The following is a 27,888-nucleotide window of genomic DNA, read 5'->3' as shown; positions in this document are numbered from 1 at the left end:
TTTGAACGCGAGAACGTGCCTCCAAAAAGCTCATAAATGACTTGAGCAAGGGCAGGAAGGTCCCAGTTTTAGAATTGCAGGCATATGTTCTGACAATCAGTGAAATAGTGCACTGAAGCATTTAAACTTTAAATGTCATTTGAATGAAGAGCCTGCAGCGGTTGACTTCCTGGGTGAATGTCATTGTTGCAGAGTGGATCTCATCGCTCCCGGAAACAGCTTAGGCAACTCTGTGCACTCAGCACAAGGGCTCTTCCACCGAAGGGAAGAGATGTCTTTCACAACCATCGCTGATGATCTCCTTTCTGTTGACCTGTACTATTTCTCCCCATTCCGTTCACTCTGAGTATGCACCATCCGTCTCTGCTCAGGTTTCATGTCTTGAGAGCTAGGAGTCCATGTCAGGGCACAGCCAAGCCTCTGGGACCCAGTGAGGCTCTTCCTGGGCCTGTCTCACTGCAGATAGCAGGTGCCCGCAGGCCAAGTGGAGGTCATCGTTGACAATTACACGATCAAACAAGTGTCCAAAATGGTCCTCCATTTTCTTCGCTGTGTCCTCCATTTCTTCTAGATCTTCATCCTGCATTGTCAGAGAAAATAGGACCAGGTTACAGTCAGCAGTCATTCACTTCAACACTCAACTCTTACACTATATCAGACAAGCACTGTCCTGAAACAAACGGTACTGATATCTTTATCTACTGTGCAGATAACTTCCACCTGAAAATCAGCCACAAATCATGATGTTTACATTTGATGTTCTATGCCCCTAATTTCTGGAACTCCCTCCCTTAACCCCTCCATCTCCCCACCCCCACCACTCTATATCTCTCTTCAAGTCTCACCTTAAATCCCCCTCTTTGACCATACCTATGGTTACTTCCTTTACCCCCACTCCCCTACCTGGCATCTGCCCAACTATTGTAAAGCACTCTGAAGTTATTCTACGTGAAGTGCTTTATATAAATGCAAGTTGTGTTATTGTCCTCTATCTCATGTTATTTCTGTTGATTTTAAAGCTTGTTTTTATTTTGGGGTGCGGGAGAAATACAAAGGTTCACAGAAAGCACACAGTTTGCGACATCCTTGTGGATTTATTTTTATTCAGCTGGAGCCTCAGCTAAAAAATCTCTGGGAGAACTTACTGACAGTGGATGGGAACGGGATATTTACAAGGATATGACCAGGGACGAGTTAGCTATCAGGAGAGAATGGACAGTTTGGAGCTTTTCTCTCTAGAGATGAAATGATTGAGAAAGGACCCAATAGAGATGTAAACTCACTGCCATAAGATGTAGTTGAAGCAAAAAGCTTCAGTGTATTTAAGAGGAAAAGTGATGGTGACATGAGGGAGATGGGAACAGAGGGGTAAAGGAAGGGTGGAGTGGAGGCTCACGTGGAGTTTAAACATTGGCACAGACTAATTGGGCACTGACAGGAAGTTACTGAGCTCAACAGTTCAATAGTGTAAGGAAATTGGATTAACATCGGTCGTAAAATCAGTAAAACTGGTCTTAATAGGGAGCCCACCAGCATGGGGGAGCTGGATTAACATATACACATTCAAAAATCGAAGACCCATCAAACATGATGATTGATGTTAATTAAGATTCTCAATGTGCAGCTGTGAAACTCCATTCAGTCCAATTCCTATCTCTCAATTATAAAACCTTTGTAGTACCCTCAGTGAGAAAGGCTAACATGAAGGATGGAATGTGGCGACTGATGTGGGGCTTTTGAAAGAATAGTTTCTGGAAGCCTTGATTGCACGCGAGACAAACCCACCTTGAAGGACCTGTTCACATAATACTCTGTTATGATGCGGCTGTACTTCCGAGTCTGTTGCAGGCGACTGATGCTGGGAGGTTTGATAAATACAATATACGGTTTCAGCTCTTTTGTTCGTGTCAGATAGATTCTCTGGAGCAGGAAGGAAGCAAAGACATTTTTGCTGTGGTGCTGAGTTAGGCATTGTATTGTAATGGGGGCTGAGGGGGGGGGGTGGGTGGGCAGAGGATGGGAGGAAGAGGGGATTATGACAATGGAAATGTAAAGGACTCAGTAAGTGATTTGATATCAACTTTTGAGAGAGAAGTAAATAATTATTTGGGGAGGGCAAGTTTGTAGGGTTATGGGGAGAGAGCGGGGGAGTGGGATTGATTTGAATAGCTCTTTTCAAAGACCTGGCACAGACACGATGGGCCGAATGGCCTCCTTCTGTGCTGTATATTTCTGTGATTCTATGAAGTCTATAAAGATGATGCAATAACCTACAAAGCCAGAGCTCTTCCAGCCCACCTGTGAGACCAACCTGCCCCTTAGTTCTTTGTCTCTCAGGTTGAAGGAGATGTCCAAGGTATCTGACACATGTGGAAACCCATCACCATGCTTAAGAGTTTCCAAGCCAAACTGACAAAAGTTGTTTGGATTAATGCGGACCCATTATATCTGATCTCCACCATAGATAAAGTTACAGGATTAGGAGTGCGAAAAGCAAGTTCAAGCCCAGGAAGCATTTCTTTAGGATAAATGATAATGAACGACTGCAACAGGTTATCATGGAGGGTGCTTGAGGTCAATACCCTGGACTTATTTAAGAAACATTTGATGCCGGAATGTAGAGACAGAAGGGAGTGTATTTGGGAAGAAGGAGATGAAATGGGCTTTAGGGCCTTCTTCATCCAAACCTCTCTTGTTACATTTGAGCTCTGCATTGGCCGTAACAGAGGATCCATCAATCAAAAGTTGCAACAAAATCTCTGCTGTTAAATTTCATGACAAAAAAAGTGACCAAGGCTGAGCTATTCAGTATAATGGTGTGCACCTCCCTCCTCTCCATCAGCACATGTGGTACTCACATGTGGTTCCAGGTCGATCACACAGACTTTCCCTGCATCTAGTACCGAGCGCACTGTCTCTGTGCTGGTGCCGTAAAGATGATTTTTATATTCTCCATATTCCAGAAACCTGATGCAAGTGAGAGTGAGATAACAATTGTGGCAGAGAGAGACGGAGAAAGACAGAGAGAGACAGAGAGAGAGATATTAGAAATGCAATACAGATAAAAATGATTATTCAGTTCATGGCTGTTTGTGGGACACTGCTGTACACACATTAGCTGCCGCATTTGCCTACAAATGCAGTTTCTACACTTTACAGTGAAATCCTATGAAGAGCTTTGAAAGTTTGAGGAAGCATTTCTTCACAAAGAGGGTTGTGAAGACATTGAATGCTCTGCCCCAGAAAGCTGTAGAGGCTGGTGTTGCAAAGTGTTGCAATTGTACCTCTTTGACCACACTTTTGGACATCTGTACCCTCCCCACCACCCTCGGCTCCAATCCTGGCCCTGTGGCAAGTGCTTTGAAACATCCTCTTGATGTGAAAGGTGTAATCTTTTAATGTGAATTGCATTGTATTGTATCCACCTTTGGCTTAGTGCCATGGCTTCAAATGATTCTCGGGAAACAAAGTGATATTCTCGTCCATCTTCCTCGTGGCTTTTGGGTGGTCTGGTGGTGTCTAGCGAGAGAATAGGGAGAATGGTCATTAGGATGTCATTCATCACTGCAGCAGAAACCTATGGCTGATATCACATACTGAGAGAGGGAATGGGCTGGCACAGAGTCTACGTTAGTCAATTGCAAGGGCTACACTTTCTATTCTGTATGCAGATGATTCATAGGAAATACCCCTCCCCCTCCAAATAGTCAATGGAATTAAACAAAATGATGATGAAACTGTGCAGCCCAACAACAACAACAACAAAAATATATTTATAGAGCGCCTTTCATGTCGGGAGGACGTCCCAAAGCGCTGAACAGTCAGGTGTCGGGGCCCGAGCATGGGGGAGGGGTGGTGTAGGGGTGAGGGAAGGCAGAGAGGTGGGAGGGCGACCAAAGGCACGATCGAAGAGAAGGATCTTGAGACCGGCCTTGAAGGAGGCAAGGGAGGAAGCGAGGCGAAGGGACCGTGGGATGGAGGAAGGTACGGGAACTGGGAGAGGCCGTGGCTCGGGTGAAACCTCTCAGTTTAGGCCCAGGAGTCCGTAAACTGTTCCTAGAGGTGGCTGAAGGTGGTCCATAATCACCCTCTCTCACTGTAATAATATTAATAATCCTTGCACTGTAGCCCTCATACAACCTCTCACTCGCTTTCTTCCTCTTATTTTCTTCCTTTGAGACCTCTTGACTTCGATATCTCCTTTTGACATGACAGCTGAACTGGAAGCTCAGGGAATGGTGCTCTGCAGCCCTGCCAGCATTGCATGGCATTGTGCGAGAAGACAGTGCTGGTTGCTGGCTTCATAAGAGGAGAACTGCAGTCGACACGGGGGCTAGCTGGAGAACAGTTTCAGAGAGGTCTCACCTCAGTCAGGAGATATGCCTGGCACAACACTGTTTCGAGATCAGTCAATGACTACTGTAAGGGTAGGGGAGGTAAGAGAGGTCTCCCTGGAGCTTAACAGGATCCAAGGAGACATATTTGTGAAAATTGTAACCCAATGCACTGTTTTGAAATCAATGAGATATATAAGAGCGGATAGGTCCTCAAACCTGGGAACCAAAAGCCTCAATAGTTAAGGTGTCCTTGTCTGTATAAGGACTGAAATGTAGCAGTGGTGAAATCTGCAGTTATTGTTCCCATCATTGTACCGAGCCCCACATGGGCGTGTGTGTTGGGTGTCCTTACATACGTGGCACTGGACTCTGGAAGTGATGAGGGTTAATCTCAATCAATCTCCTCCTCAGCTCATTAACACCCACTCCTGAGGGACCTGCAGCAATGGGAAAACAAACGTTCACATCAAAATCACTCGTTGCATTTCTTTGGGAACTGTTGCCCGTCCTTACAACAGTTACACATTTAATAATAAAAATAATAATAATAATCCTTGCATTTGATATAGCGCTTTTCATGTCTTCTAAACGTCTCAAGGTGCTTCACAGAATATACTGTAAAGTGAATTGACTGTATATTTGTGGCAGCTAATTTCACACAGCAGTGTCCCACAAACAGTCATGGATTGAAGTGACCAATTTATTATTGNTTTTTTTTCTTGAGGGATTATTATCAGGCGTGTGGAATAAGGAAACTTTCCCAAGGTTTCACCCTGCTGGGAATCGAACCCAGGTCACTCGCTTGCGAGGCGAGTGCTCTAACCACCGAGCTACAGGACTCCACTTATTTTTGCATAAAATTTTCACTTAAAAGGCAAACTGTGGTTTCTCCTCTGATAGCCTAATAGGTAAATGCTTTGGTTCTCCAGTGAGATGCAGACTTGAATGGCTCAAGCCCTGAGTTTGGTCTACCGAAAATTGTCCTCAACTGGGCTGGGCTGAGAAATTTCTCCCTGGGTTCTCGCTCTGGGTTTCTGTTCAATGAACCACCCACTTCCGTCCAGAAAATGTACACAAATCTTGGGTGAGGGCAAGGTTAGGCTGGGTCGAGCTGCAATATTCTCCAGAAACAACCTGCCAATAACTACATGTAGAGAAAATGAACATTGGCAAGGCAATGAAAGATTAATAGGAAAATAATCCATACATCTGATAGATATCAATACAAGTTACACTGATGCGCCTTTCACGTCAGGGGGACACCTTAAATCATTTCGCAGTCATAGATGGTCACCCTAGCTTTTGTTGTGTGGTGTGAGGGATGGGGAGGGGAAAATTGATCAAAGCGAGGTAAAAGAGATACGTTTGATATAGTATCTTTCATATCTGGAGGATGTCTCAAAGTGCTTCACAGGTAAAGTGTAGTGACTGTGTCTTTTGTAGGGTTGTTAGTACTTGTAAATTAATGATTATTAACTGTGTAAATTGATGCTCTGGTGTGTCACCCCACCTCAGTCTTACAGCCAAAGGTGTGGCTTTAATCCAGAAATGAATTGAAGAGCAAGAAAGAACACAATGATCTGGATTCCTCCTTTACTTTATGTTTAAATGTCGTGTCTGTTGTGAGTTTACCTTTGGTAGCAACATCCCGAAAGCAGCAATGAGATGAATAACCAATTATAACATGGTGAATGTGGATGAGGGAGGAATATTTGGCCAGGGGATATAACGAGGCTGGGATACCTCCGCATCCATCCTCAATGCATTATTCTTTGCAATATTCTAATCACGTACCAACAAGAATGACCAGCCGATGTTTGGCGTTAGCCTGCCGCTGGTACCTCACCACCTCCTCGTATGGCCACACGGAGTTGGAGTAACAGTTGTCTGGAGATCGAGCATTACACAGGAGCTGGTTGCTCTTCGAATTCCTCCGGCAAAGCCGTGCGCTTTTACGGAAACCAGCTAGGCAGGTTTTGCGAGGGTGGGGGGGATGAAATTAACAATATCAAGCACAAATATTCCTCAAAACACAATGAGACACAGTTTAATGTCCATGTCCCCCGCTCTGCCTAACGCACAATTGACGGTTCGGACTTCAGCTCTTTTGCCCCCACCCTCTGGAACTCCATCCTTGAATCCCTCAGCCTTGCCCCCTCCCTCCCTCGCCTCTTTCAAGGCCCATCTCAAAACCTTCCTCTTCGACTGTGCCACACTCCCATCCCCAACCCGCCAAACCCTCTTGATTCCAACCCCCAACTTGACTGCAAATCCTTATTTCTTCAGCGCCTTGGGACATCCTTCTGACGTGAAAGGCTCTATGTAAGTGTAATTTCTTGCTGGTGTTGTTTTATTGTCTGCATTTCAGAGATGGAAGACAGTGAGTTGACATCCCAGGAATGCCCATCACTCACTCCGAGCTTGCTCAGAGGCAAAGCTTGTTCGCGGGATGGACCATCGCAACAAAGCACTTCCATCCCGGAAGAAGAGAGAAGGTAAAGTCACTGAGCTGATGTTCAGCAGCTCCTATCAACATGTTCTGTAGGGCAGGTTTCAATAGAAATTGGTTTGTGACTGTGAGTTTGCCCCACTTAATACATTCCTTCCTCTGAGGAGGAGAACCAGGGCCTAGGGAGAGGTGACAGGGTACAAATGGAACAAAATTAGAGGGAGGCAAAATGGACAAGAGCTGTGACATACCTATGTAGAGACCTTGTTTATATCCGTTGAACTCAGCATCTTCTAACCAGCGAGGAGGTAGGTAGAGAAGGAGGAAGAGAAAAAGTGGTCAGATCAGACTCTGTGAGGTTGCCACCAGCAGTCAGATTAAAGAGCAAGAAAAGTCTAGCCAGAGGTGGGGTGGTGGAGGAGGGGGAGGAGATGTGGGTGGAGGTGGGAGCTTTGCTTGAGTATCCCTTTTATCTACATCCAAATAAATATATACATATCTCTCCATCATTGACACAGTGCATGTTTCCCTGGCTCATTGAGAACCCACTAATTCAGGTCTCCTTCCCTCCAGAGCTGTGCAGTCAGGGGTTAGTTACCGAAATGAAGGAATATTGTTCACTGGAATGCCTCCATTTATTATTATTAATAATAACAATCCTTATATTTAGTGTAGCACCTTTCATGGCAAGGGGATGTCTTGAAGCACTTCATGGAATATAGTGAAAGGTGTATTTTATCAGCAAACGCAGTAGCCAATTTGCACGCAGCAATGTCCCACAAACAGCCGTGAAGTGAATGACCAATTTTATCTGAGGAATTGTTGGCAAGGACACCAGAAGAAGCGCCCTTCTCTTTTTGAATAGTGCAATGGGATCTTTAACATCCACCTGAACAGAAAAATAGCACCTCGGTTTAACATCTCAACCGAATATTAAAGGTTATGCGGAAGGAGTAGCGAAATAGGATTTAGAATAGTTGGCTCTAAAGAGGAGAAACTAGCAGCCAAATACAGATAAGGTGAGCTGAACAGCATCTCTCTCTCTCTCTCTCTCTCTCTCTCTCTCTCTGTGCTGCAAGCTTTCCATCTTTCCGTGCATTTACCTTCTTGCAATTCGTCTTGAGAAAGCAAAAAGAGAAACAGGATTAGAGAATAGGAATGAGTAAAGCAGTTAAGATTCAGCACCTCTCTCCCCACACACATAGAAAGAATGCTGAGATCTGTATTTATGTTGCTCTTGCAATTTAAATTGCAAAATGGTCCCAAGTTCACACACTGGTCCAGCTAAAAATAGACGTATTTAAATATTTTGAAGTGCAGCTTCAATGTTATCTCCTTATCGCTTGCTTCTCCCCACTCATTTTCTGTTCTCCTTTGTGCAGGGAACGGACTGCAGTGGGATTAATTACAGAGTAAAAGCCTGCTTTGTTCTCTACCAAACAAAGGACTTTAACCTCAACCGCAGAGAAGGACCAGTGTGACAGATCCATTTTCCATCCTTCCATTCATTCGAAATGATACTGGCAGTTTCGATCCATTTTGTACCAAGTTATGGGCACTTTTGTTATCATGGGACAAATCCATCTGAATCTGGACTGAAGCCTTTCACATTCAATTCACGTAGGAAATAGAACAGAAAATGCTGCAAATGTACAGCAGGCCAGCCAGCTTCTTAAAAGAAAATTATGAGTTCAGATGTAAGGTTTGACCTGAAACATTAACCAATCTTTCTCTTGCGGATTCCAACTAACCTGCTGTGTATTTCCTAAAATGTCTTGTCTTGATTTCAGGTTTTTAGCATTCAGTTATTTTTTCTAGCACTTAAACCAGAGTGTAATTGCATTTGATTCACGTTTTATCTCAGCAAACTGTCTCAAAGTGCTTTGCATAACGGATTACAGTAGTGAACCTGCACTAATTGGGAGGGGCCCCATTGTGGATAAGGAAAGAGTGCAGGTAACATTAGTCATTACACAAAATACAAACTGGTTACAGTGCTAATTAAACAATCCTTTGATCGAGAGTTATATTGTCACACAAGCACTAAACTGTGCCAGCCATTCTCTCTCCCACTCTAAATCTTTCTCTAAGAATCTCTTTCTGAGCCCATCTCTCTCGGTCTAAGTCTCATTCATTCTCTTACTACAATAACAACTTGCATTTATACAGTACAATGGACTCATAGTGCTTCACAGGAATGGTGTTGGAAAGTTTTGTTGGCGAACGTGGCAGCCCAATTGCACACAGAAACAGCCATGCAACAAATTACCAATTTTATTAGGGTGTTTGTTGACAAGGGCACAGGAGTAACTCCCTTTTGTTTTTGGATAGTGCCATGGGATCTTTAACATCTACCCGAAAATGCAGACTGGATCTTGCTTTAACATTTCATCCAAAAGGTGGGGCACGTCCAACAATGCAGCTCTCCCCGAGCACTGCATTGGAACGCAATGTGGGGCTCGAACCCAGAACCTTCCAATGAGCTACCAACCGAGCCAGGCTGTCAACAAGAATGATACAGACTAACAGCAGAACTGTTGTAACTGTACGATCAAAGTAAAAGACTTACCTACCTGATTCAAAGGTTTCTTCATCTGCAGAGATGAAGAAAAGAAAGAAAAGTTTAGCAAAAAAATCTTTCAAAGAGATATTAAATTGAGTATTATCATCTCCTTCAACAGCCACTTGGGCCAACCAGCCCATGGGGGTGTTTATACTGCATACGAGTCTCCACCTATTCCTTACTCCCTCTCAAAGATTTACAAAGGTTTAAGATTTACATATTTAAGATAAATTCCATGCATACACCAGGGAGAGAGAATAGAGGGGTATTGCCTTAAAGCTCCCATCAAGACTGCACTTTCGGTCATCTCCCTCCCTCTCTTCAGCTTCCATACCCCTCCTCAGGTGCTGAGTCAGATGTCTGAAGCTCTTTGAGACATCCTTCTGATGTGATGGGGCTGTGCTACTGTAAATGTTATTGTACTGTATGGGAGAAGAAATTACGGGAGTAGAGGCTCACCTGGAATATAAACACCAGCACGGACTAATTGGCCGAATGGCCTGTTTCCGTGCTATAGCGCTCTGTTATTCTATGTTAAAATGTTGCTTTGCAGGAGGTGTGTAGCAGTGTGCATGAGTGGCTTGTTCCCCATTAACTGTGGTGCATTGAACATTCACACAAGTGGATATACAAGCTCGATCGAGTATTCAATATTCTCTGAGTGCCATGTCCTGACAATATCGAGACGTTGGTGCATCACTGACATGTGACAGTGTTATTGCCCACCGCACCTCAAGGATCTTCTGCAACCCTCATCCCCCAGTAACTCCCTTTGCTCTGACAACTCTGCCCTCCTTTACGACTCCTTCTTCTATCTACTGAACCCTTCCAACACTTTGACCCTTCCCTGCAGGTCTTTCTTTCAAAATCCCACCACTTCCTTTTACTCAGTCTTTGTGTAGTGGTTTGAGACATTTTCCCTGCGTGAAAGGTCCTGTATAAGTGCAAACTGTCGTTGCTGTTGTGGACGCAACAATGTTACTCTTCTCCCTCCATGAATACCACGTTTGTCAAATGCATCTGTGCGAACAGCGAGACATTGGGGATGGACTGCGGAGACAATGGGAAACGGCTCTTCAACCCATTGCACATCTGTTAGCATCATCGTCCCAAAATTAAGGCCGACGAAAGTGGTTACCTTACCTGTTTCGACGCACTTTTCATCAATCGCCATATCCTCTTCTGTAACAGGAAAAGTGGGAGGTGAATGGGAGGGACAGTTTCAGGCAGAAACACAATAGAAATGCAGCATTCCGAGCACACAGCTACTCACCCTCATCCACAGTGCTCACTGCCCAGTGCCAGCCGCAGGAAGGAAACAGATCAGATTCAGTGATTAGTGATGAGCCACAAACTCCAAACATAAACCTCTGCAGCTACTCAAACAGGGTGTCATGTATCAGTGTAATGAAAGAAAATGTTCACCTTCTGAAGGCACTATATAACTATAAATTGTACTGAATTGATAACTGTACTCATATAGCACCTTTCATGTCAGATGTCACAAAGTGCTTCACAGGCAGGATTTTACTGTGAAATGTCATGATTGGGTATTTGTAGGTGATTGAAGCACCCAGTTTGCATGCAGTAATGTTCCACAAACAGCCATGAAGTGAGTGACCAATTTTAATTGGGGGTTGTTGGCCAAGACACCGGGAGAAACTCCCTTCTCCTTTCGAATCTTGTCATGGGGTCTTTAAAGATCCACCTGAACAGCAACCCCTTTGTGTTTCAAACGGAGTTGGGGACAGGGATCGAAAAGTATTAGAACAATGCCCACTTGCAAAAAATGGGAATTAGATGCCCTATTGCAAGTAACAATGGTTGAAGCGAAGGCAGTGAAACACAAATAAATGATAAATGAATTGTTTCCCTGCCCTCCTACTCATACCATTGCTCCAATAGGACAGGCAGAGAAACAGATTCTAGCTACCTGCACCGAACAGAACTGTGGGCGCTGGTACTCACAATGTGTGGATTTCATACAGTTGTGTGGCGGAAAGGACTGAGACCACCAGAACTCTTTCTGCTTTCTGGGGACAGAAAAGGGAGGAGAATAAGTGTCACACAACCAAATAAAGAACAGCAATAAGGCTGATCCCCAACGTTAGAGCAATAACTACAGGAAACAGCTAAATACATTTCCTCACCTTTTCAGCAAGGTGTTGGAAGGAATTAGCCCAGCGCAGATGGAAGGAGATGAGACATTTTTTGCCTGCCACCAGTGAATGTCATTCCGGTCCACGATCTGCAGGATGTCCCCCCTTTTGAAGGCCAGGCCAGCGGCGACACAAGGGATAGACGTATCCTCCCCCGGGCGGTAATCAGCCATGGCTCGCACATAGATCTGCAACACACACACTCGCATGTTACTTGACTGCTGTAAAGTGATACAACGTAGAAACAATTCACTGTTGAAAAGTAACCTTGGGCAAGTTTCCTTACACCACAAGCCTGATAATAATCCCTCAAGAAAATAAAACAATAATAAATTGGTCACTCCAAACCACGACTGTTTGTGGGACGCTGCTGTGCGCAATTGGCTGCCGTATTTCGCCCACAAATATACAGTCAATTCACTTTATGGTCTATTCTGTGAAGTGCTTTGAGACATCTAGAAGATGTGAAAAGCGCTATTTCAAATGCAAGGATTATTATTATTATTATTAATATTATTATATATAATACAGAACTAAATTTCTGTTTACAACCTCTGACATTGAAACATAATAACATAATAATAATCTTTACCTTTGATATGCGCCTTTTTACCTCGGGAGGATGTTTCAAAGTGCTTCACAGAATCCACTGTGAACTGGAGTCACTGTGTATTTTTGTGGGCTAACATACAGAGTTCAGCACGGAAATGGGCCATTTGGCAAATCAAGTCTGCTTTGTGTTTTCTCACATGAGCCAATCTCATCTTGCCTATTCCCCATGCATATCCTTTAAGATTCCTCCTCTTCAATAACCTATCCAATTCCGCTGCAGAAGAATTTATTGACTCTGCTTCAACTATGGTTTGCGGCAGAGAATTCTATCTTCCAACCTAAATTGTTCACTCTCTCTCCTTGGAGGATCACACCCTGTTTACCCAGTTCCAGAAAGTGACAGACACAGGTTGATGAGAGCCAAGGCTTGAGGATCCCAGAGTGTGTGTTGGAGTACCGCTGAAATTTAACCAGCTAAAATTGCATAAATTGCATTGAAAGCACTGTATGGTAAGCTTTCTGTTGCTCGTCCAGCTAGGACCACCCTACTTGTGAGGGCTTTGACATACTGTGTTAAGAAGAGCTGTGTGACTGGTCTGCCCCTCCAACTCCTGCCGAAGAGCCAGACTGGGTGGTCTGTCATCAGCATTGCAGAGCAAGCTCAGCTCCAAGTAAACCCTATTAGCTTGTCTTCCACTTTTAGTATCTGAAGAATGGCATATATGACATTTTGGCGCTCTCCCTACTGCGCTGCAGTGTGCTAGACAACGAGCTAATCATTTCTATGAGTCATTTTGAAATGAATGTTAAACTCTTTTTGTTACAAAACTAAATTTTTGAGTTGTCCACTCTTGTGGTATTTGAGCCTATTGTCCATCCTTGTGGGATGCAGCTGTGCTCTTGTTGAACTTTCCTGCAAGACCAAAGCACAAACGACTTTGATTACTTATACAGAACATTACCAGCAACACTCAGACCTTACCACGTTTTGGGAACAGCTGATCTGCCGATATGATACTGGGATAAGCTTGAACATAATGGTACCTTGTGACCGAACCTATTCAGAGAGGTAAAGATGTATTGTCAGTTGTATCAATTTCATTTCACAATGTATATGTGTACAATAGGTTGCACTGGAGGCTTGTCTGTGACAATTTAAAAATTGCCTTATTTATGACTTCCTAAAAAAAAGACTGAAGGAATGAACACAAGGGATTCCAGCAGACCTCATTCAGACTGGAATTGTAGGTCATTCTCCGACATTTCGTTTACAACATGGTGGGAATTAGGTTAGTTTGTATCCCATATATAAGCGTTCTGAAATCCTACACGCATGAAGAGTGCTATATAAATGCAAATTGTTGCAAAAATGGTCGCCCAATTTTAAAGCAGTTGGCTACAGAGGACATTCGAGCAGCTGAAACTAGACTAATGTACAAAAACATGACATGGTCTGTTTGCGACTCTAAACTATTGTTCCATGATGTGCTGTGTTGGGACAAATGAAACATTAAGACATTAATTACAAGGATCTGGATGACTTGCTCAGGCTCCAGGCCATCCACAGGAGTTCCATTGACCTCAACCAACTGGTCACCAGGAAACAACAAACCTGAAACAACAAACAGAACAGAACGCCATCTATTTGTGTGTGCATATGGGGAGAGAGAGAGAGGGCAGTATTATATGTATAGAAAATGCGTCTTGTGTAGCAGTTGATTGCCATGACAAAGTTCCATCCCACCTGAAACTGGGAAACACACCATTTACACTGGCACATGTGGAGTCCTGTAGCTCAGTGGTTAGAGCATTCGCTTTGCAAGCGAGAGACCTGATTCAATTCCAGGCAGCGCGAAACCTTGGGCAAGTTTCCTTACTCCACACGCCTAATAATAATCCCTCCAAAAAAACAATAATAAATTGGTCATTTTCAATCTACGACTGTTTGTGGGACATTGCTGTGCGCAATTGGCTGCCGCGTTCGCCCACAAATATACAGTCAATTCACTTTACAGTGTGTTCTGTGAAGTGCTTTGGGACGTCCTCCCGACGTGAAAAGCGCTATATCAAATGCAAGGATTATTATTATTATTATGGCAATAATACAAAGTGGGGTGAGCTTTTGACTTCACTATGGACATCTTCACATCTGTCACTCCTATGTATCAGAGAGGAATGTTGATGGGGAAGCTGAGGCAAAACAGAACATTCATATCCCAAAAAAGTCACTTTTGTTACATTACATGATATTTTCATACGCACTCCCTTACAAAAAAAAACACTCGCACATCAAATAACTTTCCAACTTGCTTCACGCTTTCTACTCTGCCAATTCACAAATGTGTTGCACAGGGCGTGCAATCGTTTTCTTTAGCCTTGGTCTCAGAATGAAGGCTTCCAAACAAAAACTGAACTGCAGTCACCATCTGCCGGGAATCTGTCACTGAGAGGAAGGGCAGAGGTCCATGAGGGCTCACTGTGAGTCTGGAGGTGATATCTCAGTTGGCCTTTTCACTACCTTCCATTGAAGCATCTGTCTTCTCCCTGGCCAGAAGATGCTTTACCTGCTGTTGTATCCGCATGTCAAGAGGGGACACTCACCACTGCGGTCTGCAAGTCCACCGTGGATCACGCGAGCTATCACAATGGACCCAGCTGTTTCCTGCCGTTTAATGGTAGCACCCTGCGGATGAAACGACTGGTTAATGGGGGTACAGAGTTTAGTGCGGGGGAGATGAGTGAGAGGAACGCATAATTCTTAAGGACCAATGCTGCAAACATAACTCTATGCAGCGATGTAAGAATAAACTCAAAATTAAACAAGTAAACGGGACCTCGGTTTAACATTTCACCTGAAGGTCGGCACCTCCGACAATGCAGCACACCTCCGGCACTGCATTGGAGTGTCAGCATAGATAAAATGGGTTCCACGGGACAACATGGGGCTTGAACTTGCAACCGTTTGAGTCAGAGGTGAGCTCTCATGTCAGAGCTGATGCACTGTCCGTGTGAAATATGGGGGATTCTCTGAAGAACACACTTTTGACACTGTGGCCACTTCTGCCAGAAGCCATGAGATCACCTTTAAAATACCTGTGTAACAGTTTTAGTCACAAGTGGATTTCTGGTCCATCCAGGTATCTATCCCAACTTCCCAAAAGGTCTTACCAAAGGCTGGTTATTCTTCACCAGGCACACAATTCTCATGGCCTCCTCATCCTCGGGTAGGTTGTCTGGCAGAGGAGCGAGAACAGGATTGTAGTCCTTCTGAGCCACTGAGTCGTGAGCAGAGAGCAGCGCCTGTCAATCAGGTTGTGCATATGTTACCATCAGTAGCAAAACACCCTTTGGTGCACACGTCCATCCTTCAAGTGACAAGTCAAATGAATGTGAGTGATGGTGAACTCAGAATCCCTTCTCTCACTGTCGGGTTCTAATAGCTTGCTCCAGCACACTGCACTAACATAGGGCACCAGATTCGCAATGTGACGCTTTTCACAAGACTTAGATGCTGGAGGTACTGAGGGGAAGTGAGGAGGCGCTTCTTCGAAAGAGGCTGAAAACTTTTCCAGCAGCTAACAGGTCATTGTCACAACAATAGCCAAGTAGTTGACTCAAAAATATTGCTTTTGTATTTTTCACACAAAGGGTAGTGAAAATCTGGAACTCTCAAAAGGCTGTAGATGCTGGATCAATTGAAATTTTCAAGACTGAGGTCCATAGAGTTTTGTTAGGTAAGGGTATCACGGCATATGGAGCAAAGGTGGATAAATTGGAGTTAAGGTACAGATGAGCCATGATCTGACTCGAGGGGCTGAATGGTCTACTCCTGTTCCTCTGTTCCTATTGTGTGACAAAGACATGAGAGCTAGTAATCCAGGGCTGGGAACAGGGCATCTGCCACTACGTGCATTGTGTACACATATATGTGTGTGCTTGGGTGGGTGCTTGTGCACATAGACCTGAGTATATCACATGCATCTGTACACTGCATTTGCACATCCGAGACCTGAACTTCCATCGGCCAGGAAAGAGAAGAAAAATAACCTGGGCAGAATGGGCAGACAAATCACTTGAAACTTAATTTCAAATGATTTCAGATTCAAATAAGAACGTAAGCTGCCAATTGCAGGAGAGGGCAGAGGAGAGAAAAGGGAGCTGACCTGGAGATAAGGTTTTCTGAGCAACCACTGCAGCTCTCTCACATGAATGGAATGAGATGCTTCAGAGAGCGTTGTTACTACCTGCAGATGAGAACACAGCACATGCACATGAACGTACTCATATAGACAGAGGTACACACACACACACTCACACACACATTCATAAACAAACACATGCATACACAAACACACACATAAACAGACACACACATACAAATATACGTACAGAGACACATTAAGTTAATTCTCAGATGTCAAAAGGTATCTTAAACAGAAGCACTACATACAATATTAATAGCAATCACTATATTGTATTATGTGGGCAATTTTCTGAGGACTGACACGGTCAGGACAAGAATTAACATCATCAGCAAATGACAATCTGGAGTAATAAATCCCATCTCAACCATTCGAAACATACCTTGGCTGAAACAGCAATAGGTCCGATCTCTTCTTGCAGGATTAATGGGAGCTGAGTGGGAAGAGTCCCTAAGCCCAGTAACTAGTCTGCCATTCCAAGTCCTGCCGATGAGCCAGATTGGCTGTGCTGTAATCAGCAGTGCCCTGGAATACTGCTGAGACCGCCACAGAGGTTTGGCTCAATTTTGACATCCCTTTGCCAGGTTCGTCAACTTGCTTAACAGTATCCAAACCAAACTGAGAATTCCATGCATCGCGTCTACACATGGAAATCCCAGAGATAGATTGATGGAATGGAATGCACTCTTTCCCTGGAGGGACGTATCCTGCTTACCTAATTCCGGAAAGTATTAGGCGCAGGTTGGCAAGAGACAAGGCTTGGGTGTGCGTTGGGGTAACTGCCGGAAACGAATCCAGAGTCCTGGCTTTAACCACCGTTCCTGCTCACCTGTTCCAGGCATAACATACCCTCTGTCTAAATGCTTTCCAATGTCTGACAATTGTCCACTCCAGGAGGAATAATCCACATTTATTTCCTTTGCAAGTATTTATAAATTAGTTACAACATGGTGAAACGTATGCTCCCTATTTCTACTCTCTCTTGTTGGGCTTTAACTGGACGTGCTGTACGGGATGAATTTCTAGTGCCTTTTCAAACCACAAGCTTTTGTCTCACCTCTCGGCACAGCACAGATGCCTGGGACATGGTGGGAGCTGGTCTTGTTTTCGAGAACTTGTGCAGACACTCATAGACCTGGAACAAACAAACCAGAAATGATCATTCAGTCACACATTTTCTCCAACCAAGGCAGTGAATAAGCAGATTGCCCTCAAGCCCGTTTGCAGTGGAATTTTGTTCATACATTTTTAGTTCCATGTTATCTTGCCTCCTCCAATTTTCTCTACTTCTCTCTTCCTTCCCTGAAGGTGTTTTGCTTTATTTTACCTTCTGCTTGGATATTATTCATATTTTATCCAATGTGCTCCAAGAACCTTCTAGTATCTCACTCAAGAGGTGATTCTTCATTTTGAGCCTTTTTTTGTCAGCTGAGGGTCTGGCACATGGGGAAACCCATCACCATACTTAACAGTGTCCAAACCAAACTGAGAATTCCATGCATCCCCTCTTCACATGGAAATTCAAGCGATAGATTGCTAGAATGGAATGGGCACTCTCTCCCTGGAGTGATGCATTCCGTTTACCTAATTCCGGAAAGTATCTCTCATGCAGAGATTATATGAAAGAAGTGTTTCTACCAAATACTGAATCAAGGTATTTTTGTGACAGTGGGAGAGGTTCAAGGAATTCTGTTGTACTCTGTTACCTTTACCAATGACTGCAGCCACTGTGCGTTGAGCAGTCCATGAAGAATATCCAGTCCACTGACATTGTTGTCCAGAGAAAAAGAAAGTTCATCAATGACCATTGACAAGAGCTGAGAAAGGCCTAGGGGAAAGGAACAGATTCCTCAAGTTAAGTTCCAAACAATGACCCCCACCCTCTGCCTCGTCTCAAACAATGATCTCAGCCCCTGCCCATGACCTAAAACTATTTTTATGGAGTCCCATAGTGGTTCGCGCACTTGCTTCACAAGCGAGAGGACCCGGGTTCAATTCTTGGTCGGGACAACAACAACAACAACAAGATTCCCTTTATAGAGCGCCTTTCACGTTGGGAGGACGTCCCAAGGCGCTGCACAGTTGGGTCAGGACCCGAGCAGGGGGGAAATGGTCAGGGTGAGGGGAGGGAAGGGAGGGAGCAAGGAGGGGGTAGAGAGTCGAGAGGGGAGCTGAAGGCACGGTCAAAGAGAAAGGTCTTGAGACCGACCTTGAAGGAGGAAAGGGAGGAGGCAAGGCGAAGGCACTGGGGGATAGAGTTCCAGAGCCTAAGGGCTGAGAGGCTGAAGGCCCGGCCACCGATGGTAGGGCGGTTGGGGCGGGGGATGTGGAGCAGACTGGAGCCAGAGGAACGGGGGGTACGGGCAGGTAGGTAGGGGGATAGTAGGTCGGAGAGGTAGGAGGGAGCAAGGCCGTGAATGGCCTTGTAGGTGAGGATGAGGATCTTGAATTCGATTCTCTGGGGGATGGGGAGCCAGTGGAGGCGAGCGAGGGTGGGAGTGATGTGGTCCCGAAGCCTGGTGCGGGACAGTACATGAGCTGCAGAGTTCTGAATGACCTGCAGCTTGTGGAGGGAGGTGGCGGGAAGGCCGGCGAGGAGAGCATTCCCATAGTCCAGCCTTGAGGTGATAAAGGCGTGGACCAGGGTTTCAGCAGCGTGAGGGGTGAGGTAGTGCCGTAGTCTGGCGATGTTCCGGAGGTGATGGAAGGCGGTGCCAGTTGTGGCGCGGATATGGGGGAGAAAGGACAGCTCAGGGTCGAACAGAACACCAAGGTTCCTGATGGTTTTGAGAGGTGGAGAGTGCAGCCTTGGATGCTGATGCTGTCAGCGCCTGAGGTGCAGAGGCGCTGACGCGAGCCAATCAGGAGGGCCTCAGTTTTACGCACATTGAGCTGAAGAAAGTTGTCTCTCGTCCAGGACTCGATGTCGGACAGGCAGCTGTCAGGACATTGGTGGTCGTGGAGTAGAGGGTAGAGGAGGAAAGGTAGAGTTGGGTGTCATCCGCATACATGTGGAAGTTAACCCCATGTCTGTGGATGATGTCACCAAGGGGGACACCGCACGAGACAGTGCGGGGGCTGGAGGAAAAGCCGTTCGTGGAAACAAAGTGAAGACGGTGGGAGAGGTAAGACCTAAACCACTCAAGGACAGGGCCTTGAAGTTTGAGGTGGGAGGACAAGCGGTGGAGGAGGATAGCGTGGTCGACCGTATCGAATGCTGCCGATAGGTCGAGGAGGATGAGGAGGCAGAGGGAGCCCTGGTCGCAGATGGTCAGGATGTCATTGGTGACCTTGACCAGGGCAGTTTCTGTGCTATGGGCAGCACGGAAACCCGACTGAAGGGGTTCGAATAATGAATGGGTGGAGAGGAAAGAGCGCAGCTGGGAGGCGACAACTCTTTCAAGGACCTTGGACAGGAAGGGGAGGTTGGAGATGGGCCGGTAGCTTGATAGCTGCGATGCATCAAGTGAGGGNTTTTTCAAGGTGGGAGTGATGGTGGCAGTTTTTAAGGGAATGGGAACAGAGCCAGAGGAGAGGGACAGGTTGACGATGTCTGTGATACGTGGGGCAAGGAGGTGGAGCTGAGAGATAAGGAGTGGAGTGGGGATGGGGTCAAGGGAGCAGGTGGTAGGTTTCAGGGATAGGATGAGTTTGGTGACAGAGGGTGGGGAAACGGGTTCGAAGGTGTGCTGGGGAGGATGGGTAGGAGTCGGAGTGTGGGAGGGAGGGGGTGGGGGGTGGGCGGAGGTTGGAGGGTAGTGCCTGCGGAGCGGATTCCCTTGATTTTGGATTCAAGGAAATCCAGCATCTCCTCACAGTGAAGGTTGGAGGAGATGACCTGCGCGGGGTGGCGGGGGGGACGGAGGAGTCGGGATGTGGTAGAAAACAGAAGCCTGGGGTTGTTCTTCGCCTCCAGGATTATCCTGGAGTAGAAGGACGACTTGGCCGAGGCTAGAGTGGAGCGGTAGATTTTGAGGAGGTCCAGCCAGATTTGTCGGTGGACCGTTAGGCCAGATTTGAGGCAGGTGATTCAGCGGCCCGCACCTGGCTCTTCAGTGAGCGGAGGTGGGTGGTGAACCAGGTGGAGGTGGTGAAGGAGATGAAGTGGTGATCGGAGACGGCCTTGTCGGTGATACTGACATCCGAGACACTGAGGCCCCGGGTGATCACCAAGTCGAGTGGGTGGCCGTGACTGTGAGTGGGGGAGTTGATGTGGAGGGAGAGGTTGAGCGAGGAGAGCAGGGAAGAGAAGTCCGAGGGGAAGGAGCAGGAGGGGGTGAAGTGCAGGTTGAAGTCGCCCAGAATGATGAGGCGATCAGAGCAAAGGCAGAGAGATGTAAGAAGTGTTGAAATATCGGAGATGAAGGTGGGAGAGGTTTTAGGGGGCCAGTAGAGGAGGACGATTTTGAGTGAGAGGAAGGAGGGGTGGGAGAGGGTGAGGTGCTTGAAAGAGGGGAAAGAGCCAGAGGAGTAAGGGGACAATATATTAGGCAAGTTTCCTTACTCCACACACCTCTGTTTACCTGGCAGTAAGTAGGAATCTGTTTGTTAGTCGATTGGCAGATTGCTTTCCGGGGGTAATAAACCCTTTAAAAAAGAAATTGGGTTACTCAACCCACGACTGTTTGTGGGACACTGCTGTGTGCAATTGGCTGCTGTGTTTCGCCCATAAAATACACAATCAAGTAATTCTGTGAAGCTCTTTGACACGTGTCAACAATGTGATAAGACGCTATATCAAAAGCAAGGATTATAATTTACAGTTAGATTGCACCTGACACGTTGAGAGAACAATCCAAAGTGCTTGAAGTAATCAATGTCTATGAACACGAACAGACTGGTCTGTAAGCAGCAAAGCAGCAATACTGATATGAAAGCTATCCACAGCTTGTTTGGATCCCTGCTGGTGACTCAGTCTCCAGGTGCCTTTTGTGCTCTATATATTCTATTCACCAATCCCGTATGAGGCTCGAGGAAACCTTGTCCCACCAAGCCGCAAAGCCAGACATCTCATTACCTTGGGACATCCTCCTGACCGTGAAAGGCACTATACAAACGTAATGTGTATTGTATTACCGTTTTCCTTCTTTGTTTGCCGCACTGGTGTCTCCATGGTTTGCATCATTTTGAACACGAGATGCTGCCAACAGTTGTTTGAGGATCTGTTGGAATTTATGAAAGAGAGACAATTCAGATATCAATTAAAGGAAATGTAGAAGTAACTTCAAGATTAAAGTTAAGAACTTCTTTACAATCGTCCAGATATGTTCCCTAGCACTTGCGCTCATGAATATTCATGATATTTGTATTTGAATTCTGGGACCTGATATCATTGAGAAACAAAGGTTGCTCAATAAATTCTCAATAGGAAGATATTTTTGGGGGGTTGGGGGAAAAAGAACATGATACAAGCATTAATAATGATAAGCAGACAAGCAGGATCGCAGATGGGATACTGGAGATGGTGATTCAGGCGCATGTGATTAATATTAGAACAGAGATGGTGTTTCACAATAATTGTCATTAAATGTAGTTAGTAACTATGTATTTGTAGGCAACCAATTTTGCACACAGCAATATTCCACAAATAGTCCGAAAGTGAACAAACTACTTATAATGTAAAAACTGTTTTAACCACAACTCCTGATGCCTTGGCCAACAATCCTGCAAATAAAATAAATGGTCATTCGCTTCAAGGCTGTTTCTGGACATCTGCTAATCAACTAACAACCAGGTTTTTACTTACTACTGGGGAAACAGAGGCTTGTGGAGTAAGGAAACTTGTCCAAGGTTTCACTCTGCCCAGGAGTCGAACCTGGGTCCTCTCGCTTATGAAGCGAGTGCAATAACCAATATGTTACAGGATTCCACAAGTCCTGTAGTGACATGAGATCTTTAACGTTCATTATATTCTCTACCCACCCCCACCTTGGTATTGGCAAATCAAAAGGTAATAGAGACAACAATGGTTTAATCTCAACTAGATTTGATTTTGTTTGGAAGTTTGGGAAGTTAAGTTAGACATTTAAATTCTGATCCACATGTAAAATGTGGCCCGTGTTTGTATTCAGCTCACTGAAACCATACTGTCTGCTGCTGCTTTTCAGCCGTGCACAGCTTATGAAGCAAATGTTTTGTTTTTATTGGGGGCTGAATTATTAAATCAGCAGTGGATAAAGATGTGCCGATTATTTTCATTTTTATTCCAGGTTGTACAATTCATGAGCAATCTCTCTGCACAAAGTCATTTCCCAATTATTACTACGGAAGCTAACTACTGTGCAGTTGACAGTAATTGCTGTAAAGTGCTTTGAGGAGTCTCGATAAGATGCTATAAAAAGCCTTTCTTAAAAAACATCCAGGCAAATTCTTGTAAAGTATCTGGGATTGTGCAGCTGCTTGGGTCCTTGTGTCCATTGAAATAAGCTTTTATGTTCATATAAAATACCATGACAGCCTGGGAAGAGTGATATCGATGGCTACAGAATGATACATTAACCTTTGGGTCTGGTTCATCAATAAGGAAGATGGGGCTCGTCACACATCATTGGTGAGATGTCTTTCTGTTTTATGTTGGCTTTGTCACTCTCGGACAAGGTCAACAAGATTCTGCTGACATAGCAACCAAGAGTATTTCCTGCAGAGAATGGATCCGCCAATAATCCTACGAGCAGCTAATCCTCCTGCTGTGTTTTCCACCTCCCATTATCAGAGATAAATTATCAGAGACTGAATGAGGAAAAGAAACTGGACACAGGAGATGGAAGGTTGAACACAGCTTTGAGAATAAAGCAATCCCCCAATTGATCAGTCATGAAGATGGCACTTGTGACAAATTGCTAAAGCTTGACAGGGCGCTTTGTGTCTGCTGGGAAAGCGGTGTTGGTGTGCTGGTAACTGTACTACAAATCAAGGGATATAGTTGGGAAGCTAAGGCAGCTGGTGAGGTTCAGGGAATTCGTCAACATCTGCTATTTCAACATTGTGCATAACTATGAATTTCATCTGCTCCCGTTGTGTTCAAATGGACTTGAGTATAACTGGAAAGGCACATGGAATTAAATGAACCAGATAAATACCAGCCTGCTCCAAGCGTAGAACTCTAATTGGCCTGTTACCTCCCAACGACTGTCATTATACGGAAGCCCAATGGACTCAGCCGTCTTCCATTCAGTCTGTTGGGCAGAATTCCAGCAGACCCCATCGCTTCCCATTCACAGGCATTGTAACCTGTTCCAAGGATCAAAGCAATACATTGGGTGGAATTCTAAGGGTTTGGGTCACCTGACATTCACTCTGTCTGCAAGGAGGAATTCCTGATACCGTACAAGCATTACCTTAGCTGTGTAATCTTGATCAGATCTTGATTGTGGAGTCCTGTAGCTCAGTGGTTAGAGCGTTCGCAAGCGCGAGACCTGGGTTCGATTCCCGGCAGGGCGAAATGGTGGGCAAGTTTCCTTACTCCATACGCCTCAATTTACCTAACATTAAGTCGGAAACCGGTTGTTAATCGATTGGCTGATTGCTTTTCCGGGGATAGTAATCCCTCTAAAAAAAAATAATTTGGTCACTCAATCCAGACTGTTTGTGGGACACTGCTGTGCGCAATTGGCTGCCGTGTTTAATCCACAAATATACAGTGAATTCACTTTACAGTATAATCTATGAAGTGCTTTGAGACATTTAGAAGACATGAAAAGTGCTAATATCAAATGCAAGGATTATTTAGGATTACTAACCACTATTGCCCCCACTATTAAATGATTCATTGGTATTGGGTTTCATGTTATAAATTGTTGGAATTTAGTTTGAATTCCAGTTGAGTAACTAAATTGATTTTATGATTCTTTGTCAATGCCTTAATCATAACCATCTCAAACCTTCCTCCAAGCACTCCCGGAGAGAGGACAAAAAAAAGGTTGCCTTCTGTACAGGGGATCCTTCCCTCACCTATCACTTCCAACCTCCCTCTCTCTTACAGTTTTTCATGACTTTCTCTCTTTAATTAATACTGGAGATCATTACTCAACCAAACGTTCCTTTCTTGCTTCTTCCAAGATCCGAAAAACATCGTGCTCCACGGTTTTCCTCCTCCTTAGATCCTCACTCTAGCTCATTCTTCTTTGAACTGAAGACTTGTACAGTACAACCCTTATACAGTACAAACTTTAAACACGAGCTTCAAAAGGAACATTCTCAGCACCTCCTGTTTACAGGTGCTTGAGTGGAGAGATTAGACTTAAATTCATGTGAAATAAGAAGGAAAAAAAGAGCAGCCTTCTGTGATTTGGTAAGTAACCTGCCCTCCAAAATGACCTGTCTTTATGAAGTCCATTCATTTCAAACTCTGTTGTGTCCGGTGGTTGGGGGAGGGGGGGGTTGCGCTTTGTATAGATTTATAATGATACAAATTTGCAAATCACTTACCGGTGAAGGGCTCAGATTGCAACAAAACTGGACCAAACGCACACCAGTCTGCCAACAGCTTCAGAACCCTACCTGCCACTGCTCTTCCTGTGGGCTCCAAGTACTTTGTCGAACAGGATAATCCCTTAATGTTCTCAAAATCCTCAACATAACCAACATAAGAACCCAAAGATCTTAAAGCGAACACGCTCTCTATTTTCATCCAGAGAACGGCCAGAGAACGGTACTACAAAAGCTGCTTTCTGCCCTTTAAGGAGCTTAGTTGGGTTTAAGCGAGGGCTGTTCTTAAAGTAGACTCTGTAATTATTTACACAGGATGCTTGGACATATGGGATTTTCTGCCACAGAATATTGTTGAGGCAGGGTCTTTTTTTAAAAAAAATCGAGAATTGGTCAGATGTTTGCATTTGATACAGTGCCTTTCCACATCATCAAGACACCTCAAAAATGCTTCACGGGATATACTGTAAAGTAGTTTGACTGTGTATTTTATGGGCAAAAATATTAAAGAGAATGGAGAGCGAAAAAGAGCGTGGCATTAAACTAAGGGGAAAAAAAATTCCAGGCGCAGACAACACACTGCATGGTTTGTTTCTGTGCTGCAACATTCTGTAACTGCCCTTTCACCTCAACACATTGGGTTTGAAGCCAACTCAGATAGATGGTCTGAAAGTTTCTCCGTCTGCGCTCATTGTAAGGATCCTATGTGAATTACAGGTTGTCACAGCCGAGTTCCTCCAGGGCATGGGCCTACAGTGCGAAACTACCCCCTCTTTAACACTCGATACACCAAAGCATTGCACAGCACGTCTTCAGCGACACACATAGAACAGCGGGTGTGCTCTGTTACATTGTGGCTGAGAGGTCTCAAAGCACTTCACTGGATTTACTGTTAAGCGTATTTTATTGGCAAGCAAGGCAGTCAACTTGTACACAGCAATGTCTCACAAAAGCCATGAAATAAACGACCAAATTTAAATGTAGTCTGAACTCAGGCAGTTTTAAGATGAATGCCCCCCCCCCGGTGGTGACAAATATAACACCACAAATAACTTCTCCAGATTCTGCGAACCTTCTTGTCAGACCAAGATTGAGCCCCAAAACTACCATCTTTTGTTTTTTGTCAACCGGATGTCTGACACAGGGGAAACCTATCACCATTGCTAAGAGTATTGAAACCAGACAGAGATCTACACATGTATCCCACCTACACATGGAAATTTCCTTGTGTTAAGGCTTGGGGACCCCAGAGTGTGTATTTGAGTATTGCTAGAGTATAGCCAGCTGCAACCCATAGTTTGGCATTGAAAGCACTGTCTGGCAAGCTTTCCACTGTTTGTCCATCTTAGGAACACCCTACCCATTGGGCTGTAGGTTTAACAGTAGCTGAATGAGAGAATTCCTGACCCCAATGACTGGTCTGCCCCTCCAAGTCCTGCTGATGAACCAGGCTGGCTATGTCCTGTAGTATGGCAGACCCATCTGACTCAGAAACCCGAATTGTACTCGGGTGTGGATCCCTGACTGTCCTCGTCCTCGCCTTCAAGGCCCTTCACAGCCTTGCCCCTCCCCACCTCTGCAACCTGCTGACCCCATATCAACCTGTCTGCTCCCTCTGCTCAGCAGGCTATGGCTGGCTCCACGTCCCCCGCCCAATCATTGGTGGTCAGGCCTTCAGCCTTCCTGCCCCTACTCTCCCCACCCTATGGATCTCCTTCCCACATTCCCTTCACCTTGCCTCCTTCCATGCCTCCTTCAATGCATGTCTCAAAACCCTCCTTTTCGACCGAGCCTTCGGACACTCTCCTACCCTCTCTGCCGTCTACCCTCCTTAATCCCAACCCCCAACTTGGGTCCAAATCCCTGACTGTCCAGCGCCTTGAGACATCCTCCCAACGTGAAAGGCGCTATACAAATGTAATTTTGTATTGTAAAGAAGATAGTAAAAAATTAAAACTCCTCTGTCATGTTGGTGTATAACCAACACAGTTCACGAATACCAGTGTAGAACCTGACACCAAAGCACACACAGGCTGTATGGTAGGCAAACAGATGGTTACCTTTTACCCACCATATGCTGAACATGTCATTTGAGTGCTCATTGAAGACAATGTACCATACATAGGAGTGATCCCTTTTATCCTGTACGTACATGAATCTGTAAGAGTAGGAGGCAGAGGAAAGCAAGGGAGAGGACGGAGCAAATTAGAAAACTATAATTAACAAGAATGTTCAGAAACGAATTACACCGAGATCCCGCCATCTGTTCAGGTGGGCATTAAGATCCCGTGGCACTATTCAGAAAGAAAAGGGAACTTTTCCTGATGTGGGGGAAATGGGATTAAAAGATCTGCAATGAATAAACTGACAAAACAGGCTCGAAGGCTGAATGGCCTTCTCCTGCTATGTTCCTACATTCTTAACCACAGCAGTAAGAATGAAGGAACTTTTCACATTGCTACAACCATGGATCATGGAACAGCTTCAAGACACCTGTTCTGGGAGTCTGTGGTTGTCAGGAATGTTCCTGGTCTGTGTTGCCTAAGTCGCTGTTCGCATGTTGTATATAATACACTCTTATTGTAGGTAGTCACTTACTATCAACTGTATCCATTCTCACCCTACTTTACTTTTGCACTAACAGCAGCTTCTGTTTTAGTGATCTACTGGTCCTTTTCAGAGAGTTTGTTCTCTGATGAAGTGTCTCACAAGCCACACAAAACCAGATAAACTCCCGCGAATATAAAGTGGCTACAACAAAATGTAAAGAGCTATTGCTGAGTTAATCTGCATTTAACGTGTTGGACTTTGCTGATTTATCCCATTGACCAATAATCCCCCCGATAAAATTGGTCATTCATCGTTTGTTTTTTTGTCGGACATTGCTGGGCACAAATTGGCTGCCCCATTGGCCCCCAAATACACAGTCACTACACTTCACAGTAATTACTGTAAAGTGGTTTCGGATGTTTCAGTGTTTATAGGCACTATATCAAATGCAATGAATATTATTATTAACAATAGTTGTAATTTATTTAAAAAGTTACACAGAAGGTAAAAGAGTAAACAGGAGAAATGCACTTCAAAACAAAATGTTTAGCAATAAAATACTAGCAATAAAAGGGATTGCAAACAAAAACAGGCCATGGAGCAAAACTAAAAAAGAAGATGTGAGGGACAGGAGGGGGAAGCAGGATAT

The 27,888-nt window shown here is 44.8% G+C and overlaps 1 protein-coding gene across 1 annotated transcript; it reads right to left on the bottom strand.

The window, feature by feature from the left end:
• Window positions 1–214: 214 nt before the first annotated feature.
• LOC103176920 (MAGUK p55 subfamily member 4) lies at window positions 215–23,466 on the bottom strand. Its single transcript, XM_042336225.1, has 22 exons — window positions 23,381–23,466; window positions 21,339–21,424; window positions 17,969–18,090; window positions 17,320–17,397; window positions 16,224–16,304; window positions 15,229–15,360; window positions 14,662–14,743; window positions 13,587–13,672; window positions 13,043–13,117; window positions 11,500–11,696; window positions 11,318–11,382; window positions 10,623–10,640; window positions 10,493–10,531; window positions 9,360–9,380; window positions 7,890–7,904; window positions 7,038–7,079; window positions 6,132–6,302; window positions 4,694–4,774; window positions 3,426–3,519; window positions 2,859–2,967; window positions 1,786–1,920; window positions 215–580 (listed from the first exon to the last, which is right to left on the bottom strand). The coding sequence occupies exons 1-22, from the start codon at window positions 23,464–23,466 to the stop codon at window positions 389–391; spliced, it is 2,007 nt and encodes a 668-aa protein (XP_042192159.1). The 3' UTR covers window positions 215–388.
• Window positions 23,467–27,888: the final 4,422 nt, after the last annotated feature.

The sequence above is a fragment of the Callorhinchus milii genome, unplaced genomic scaffold (genome assembly GCF_018977255.1).
Source record: "Callorhinchus milii isolate IMCB2004 unplaced genomic scaffold, IMCB_Cmil_1.0 Scaffold6, whole genome shotgun sequence".
Classification (NCBI taxonomy): Eukaryota; Metazoa; Chordata; class Chondrichthyes; order Chimaeriformes; family Callorhinchidae; genus Callorhinchus; species Callorhinchus milii.
This window is presented reverse-complemented; position numbering and strand designations above follow the sequence as displayed.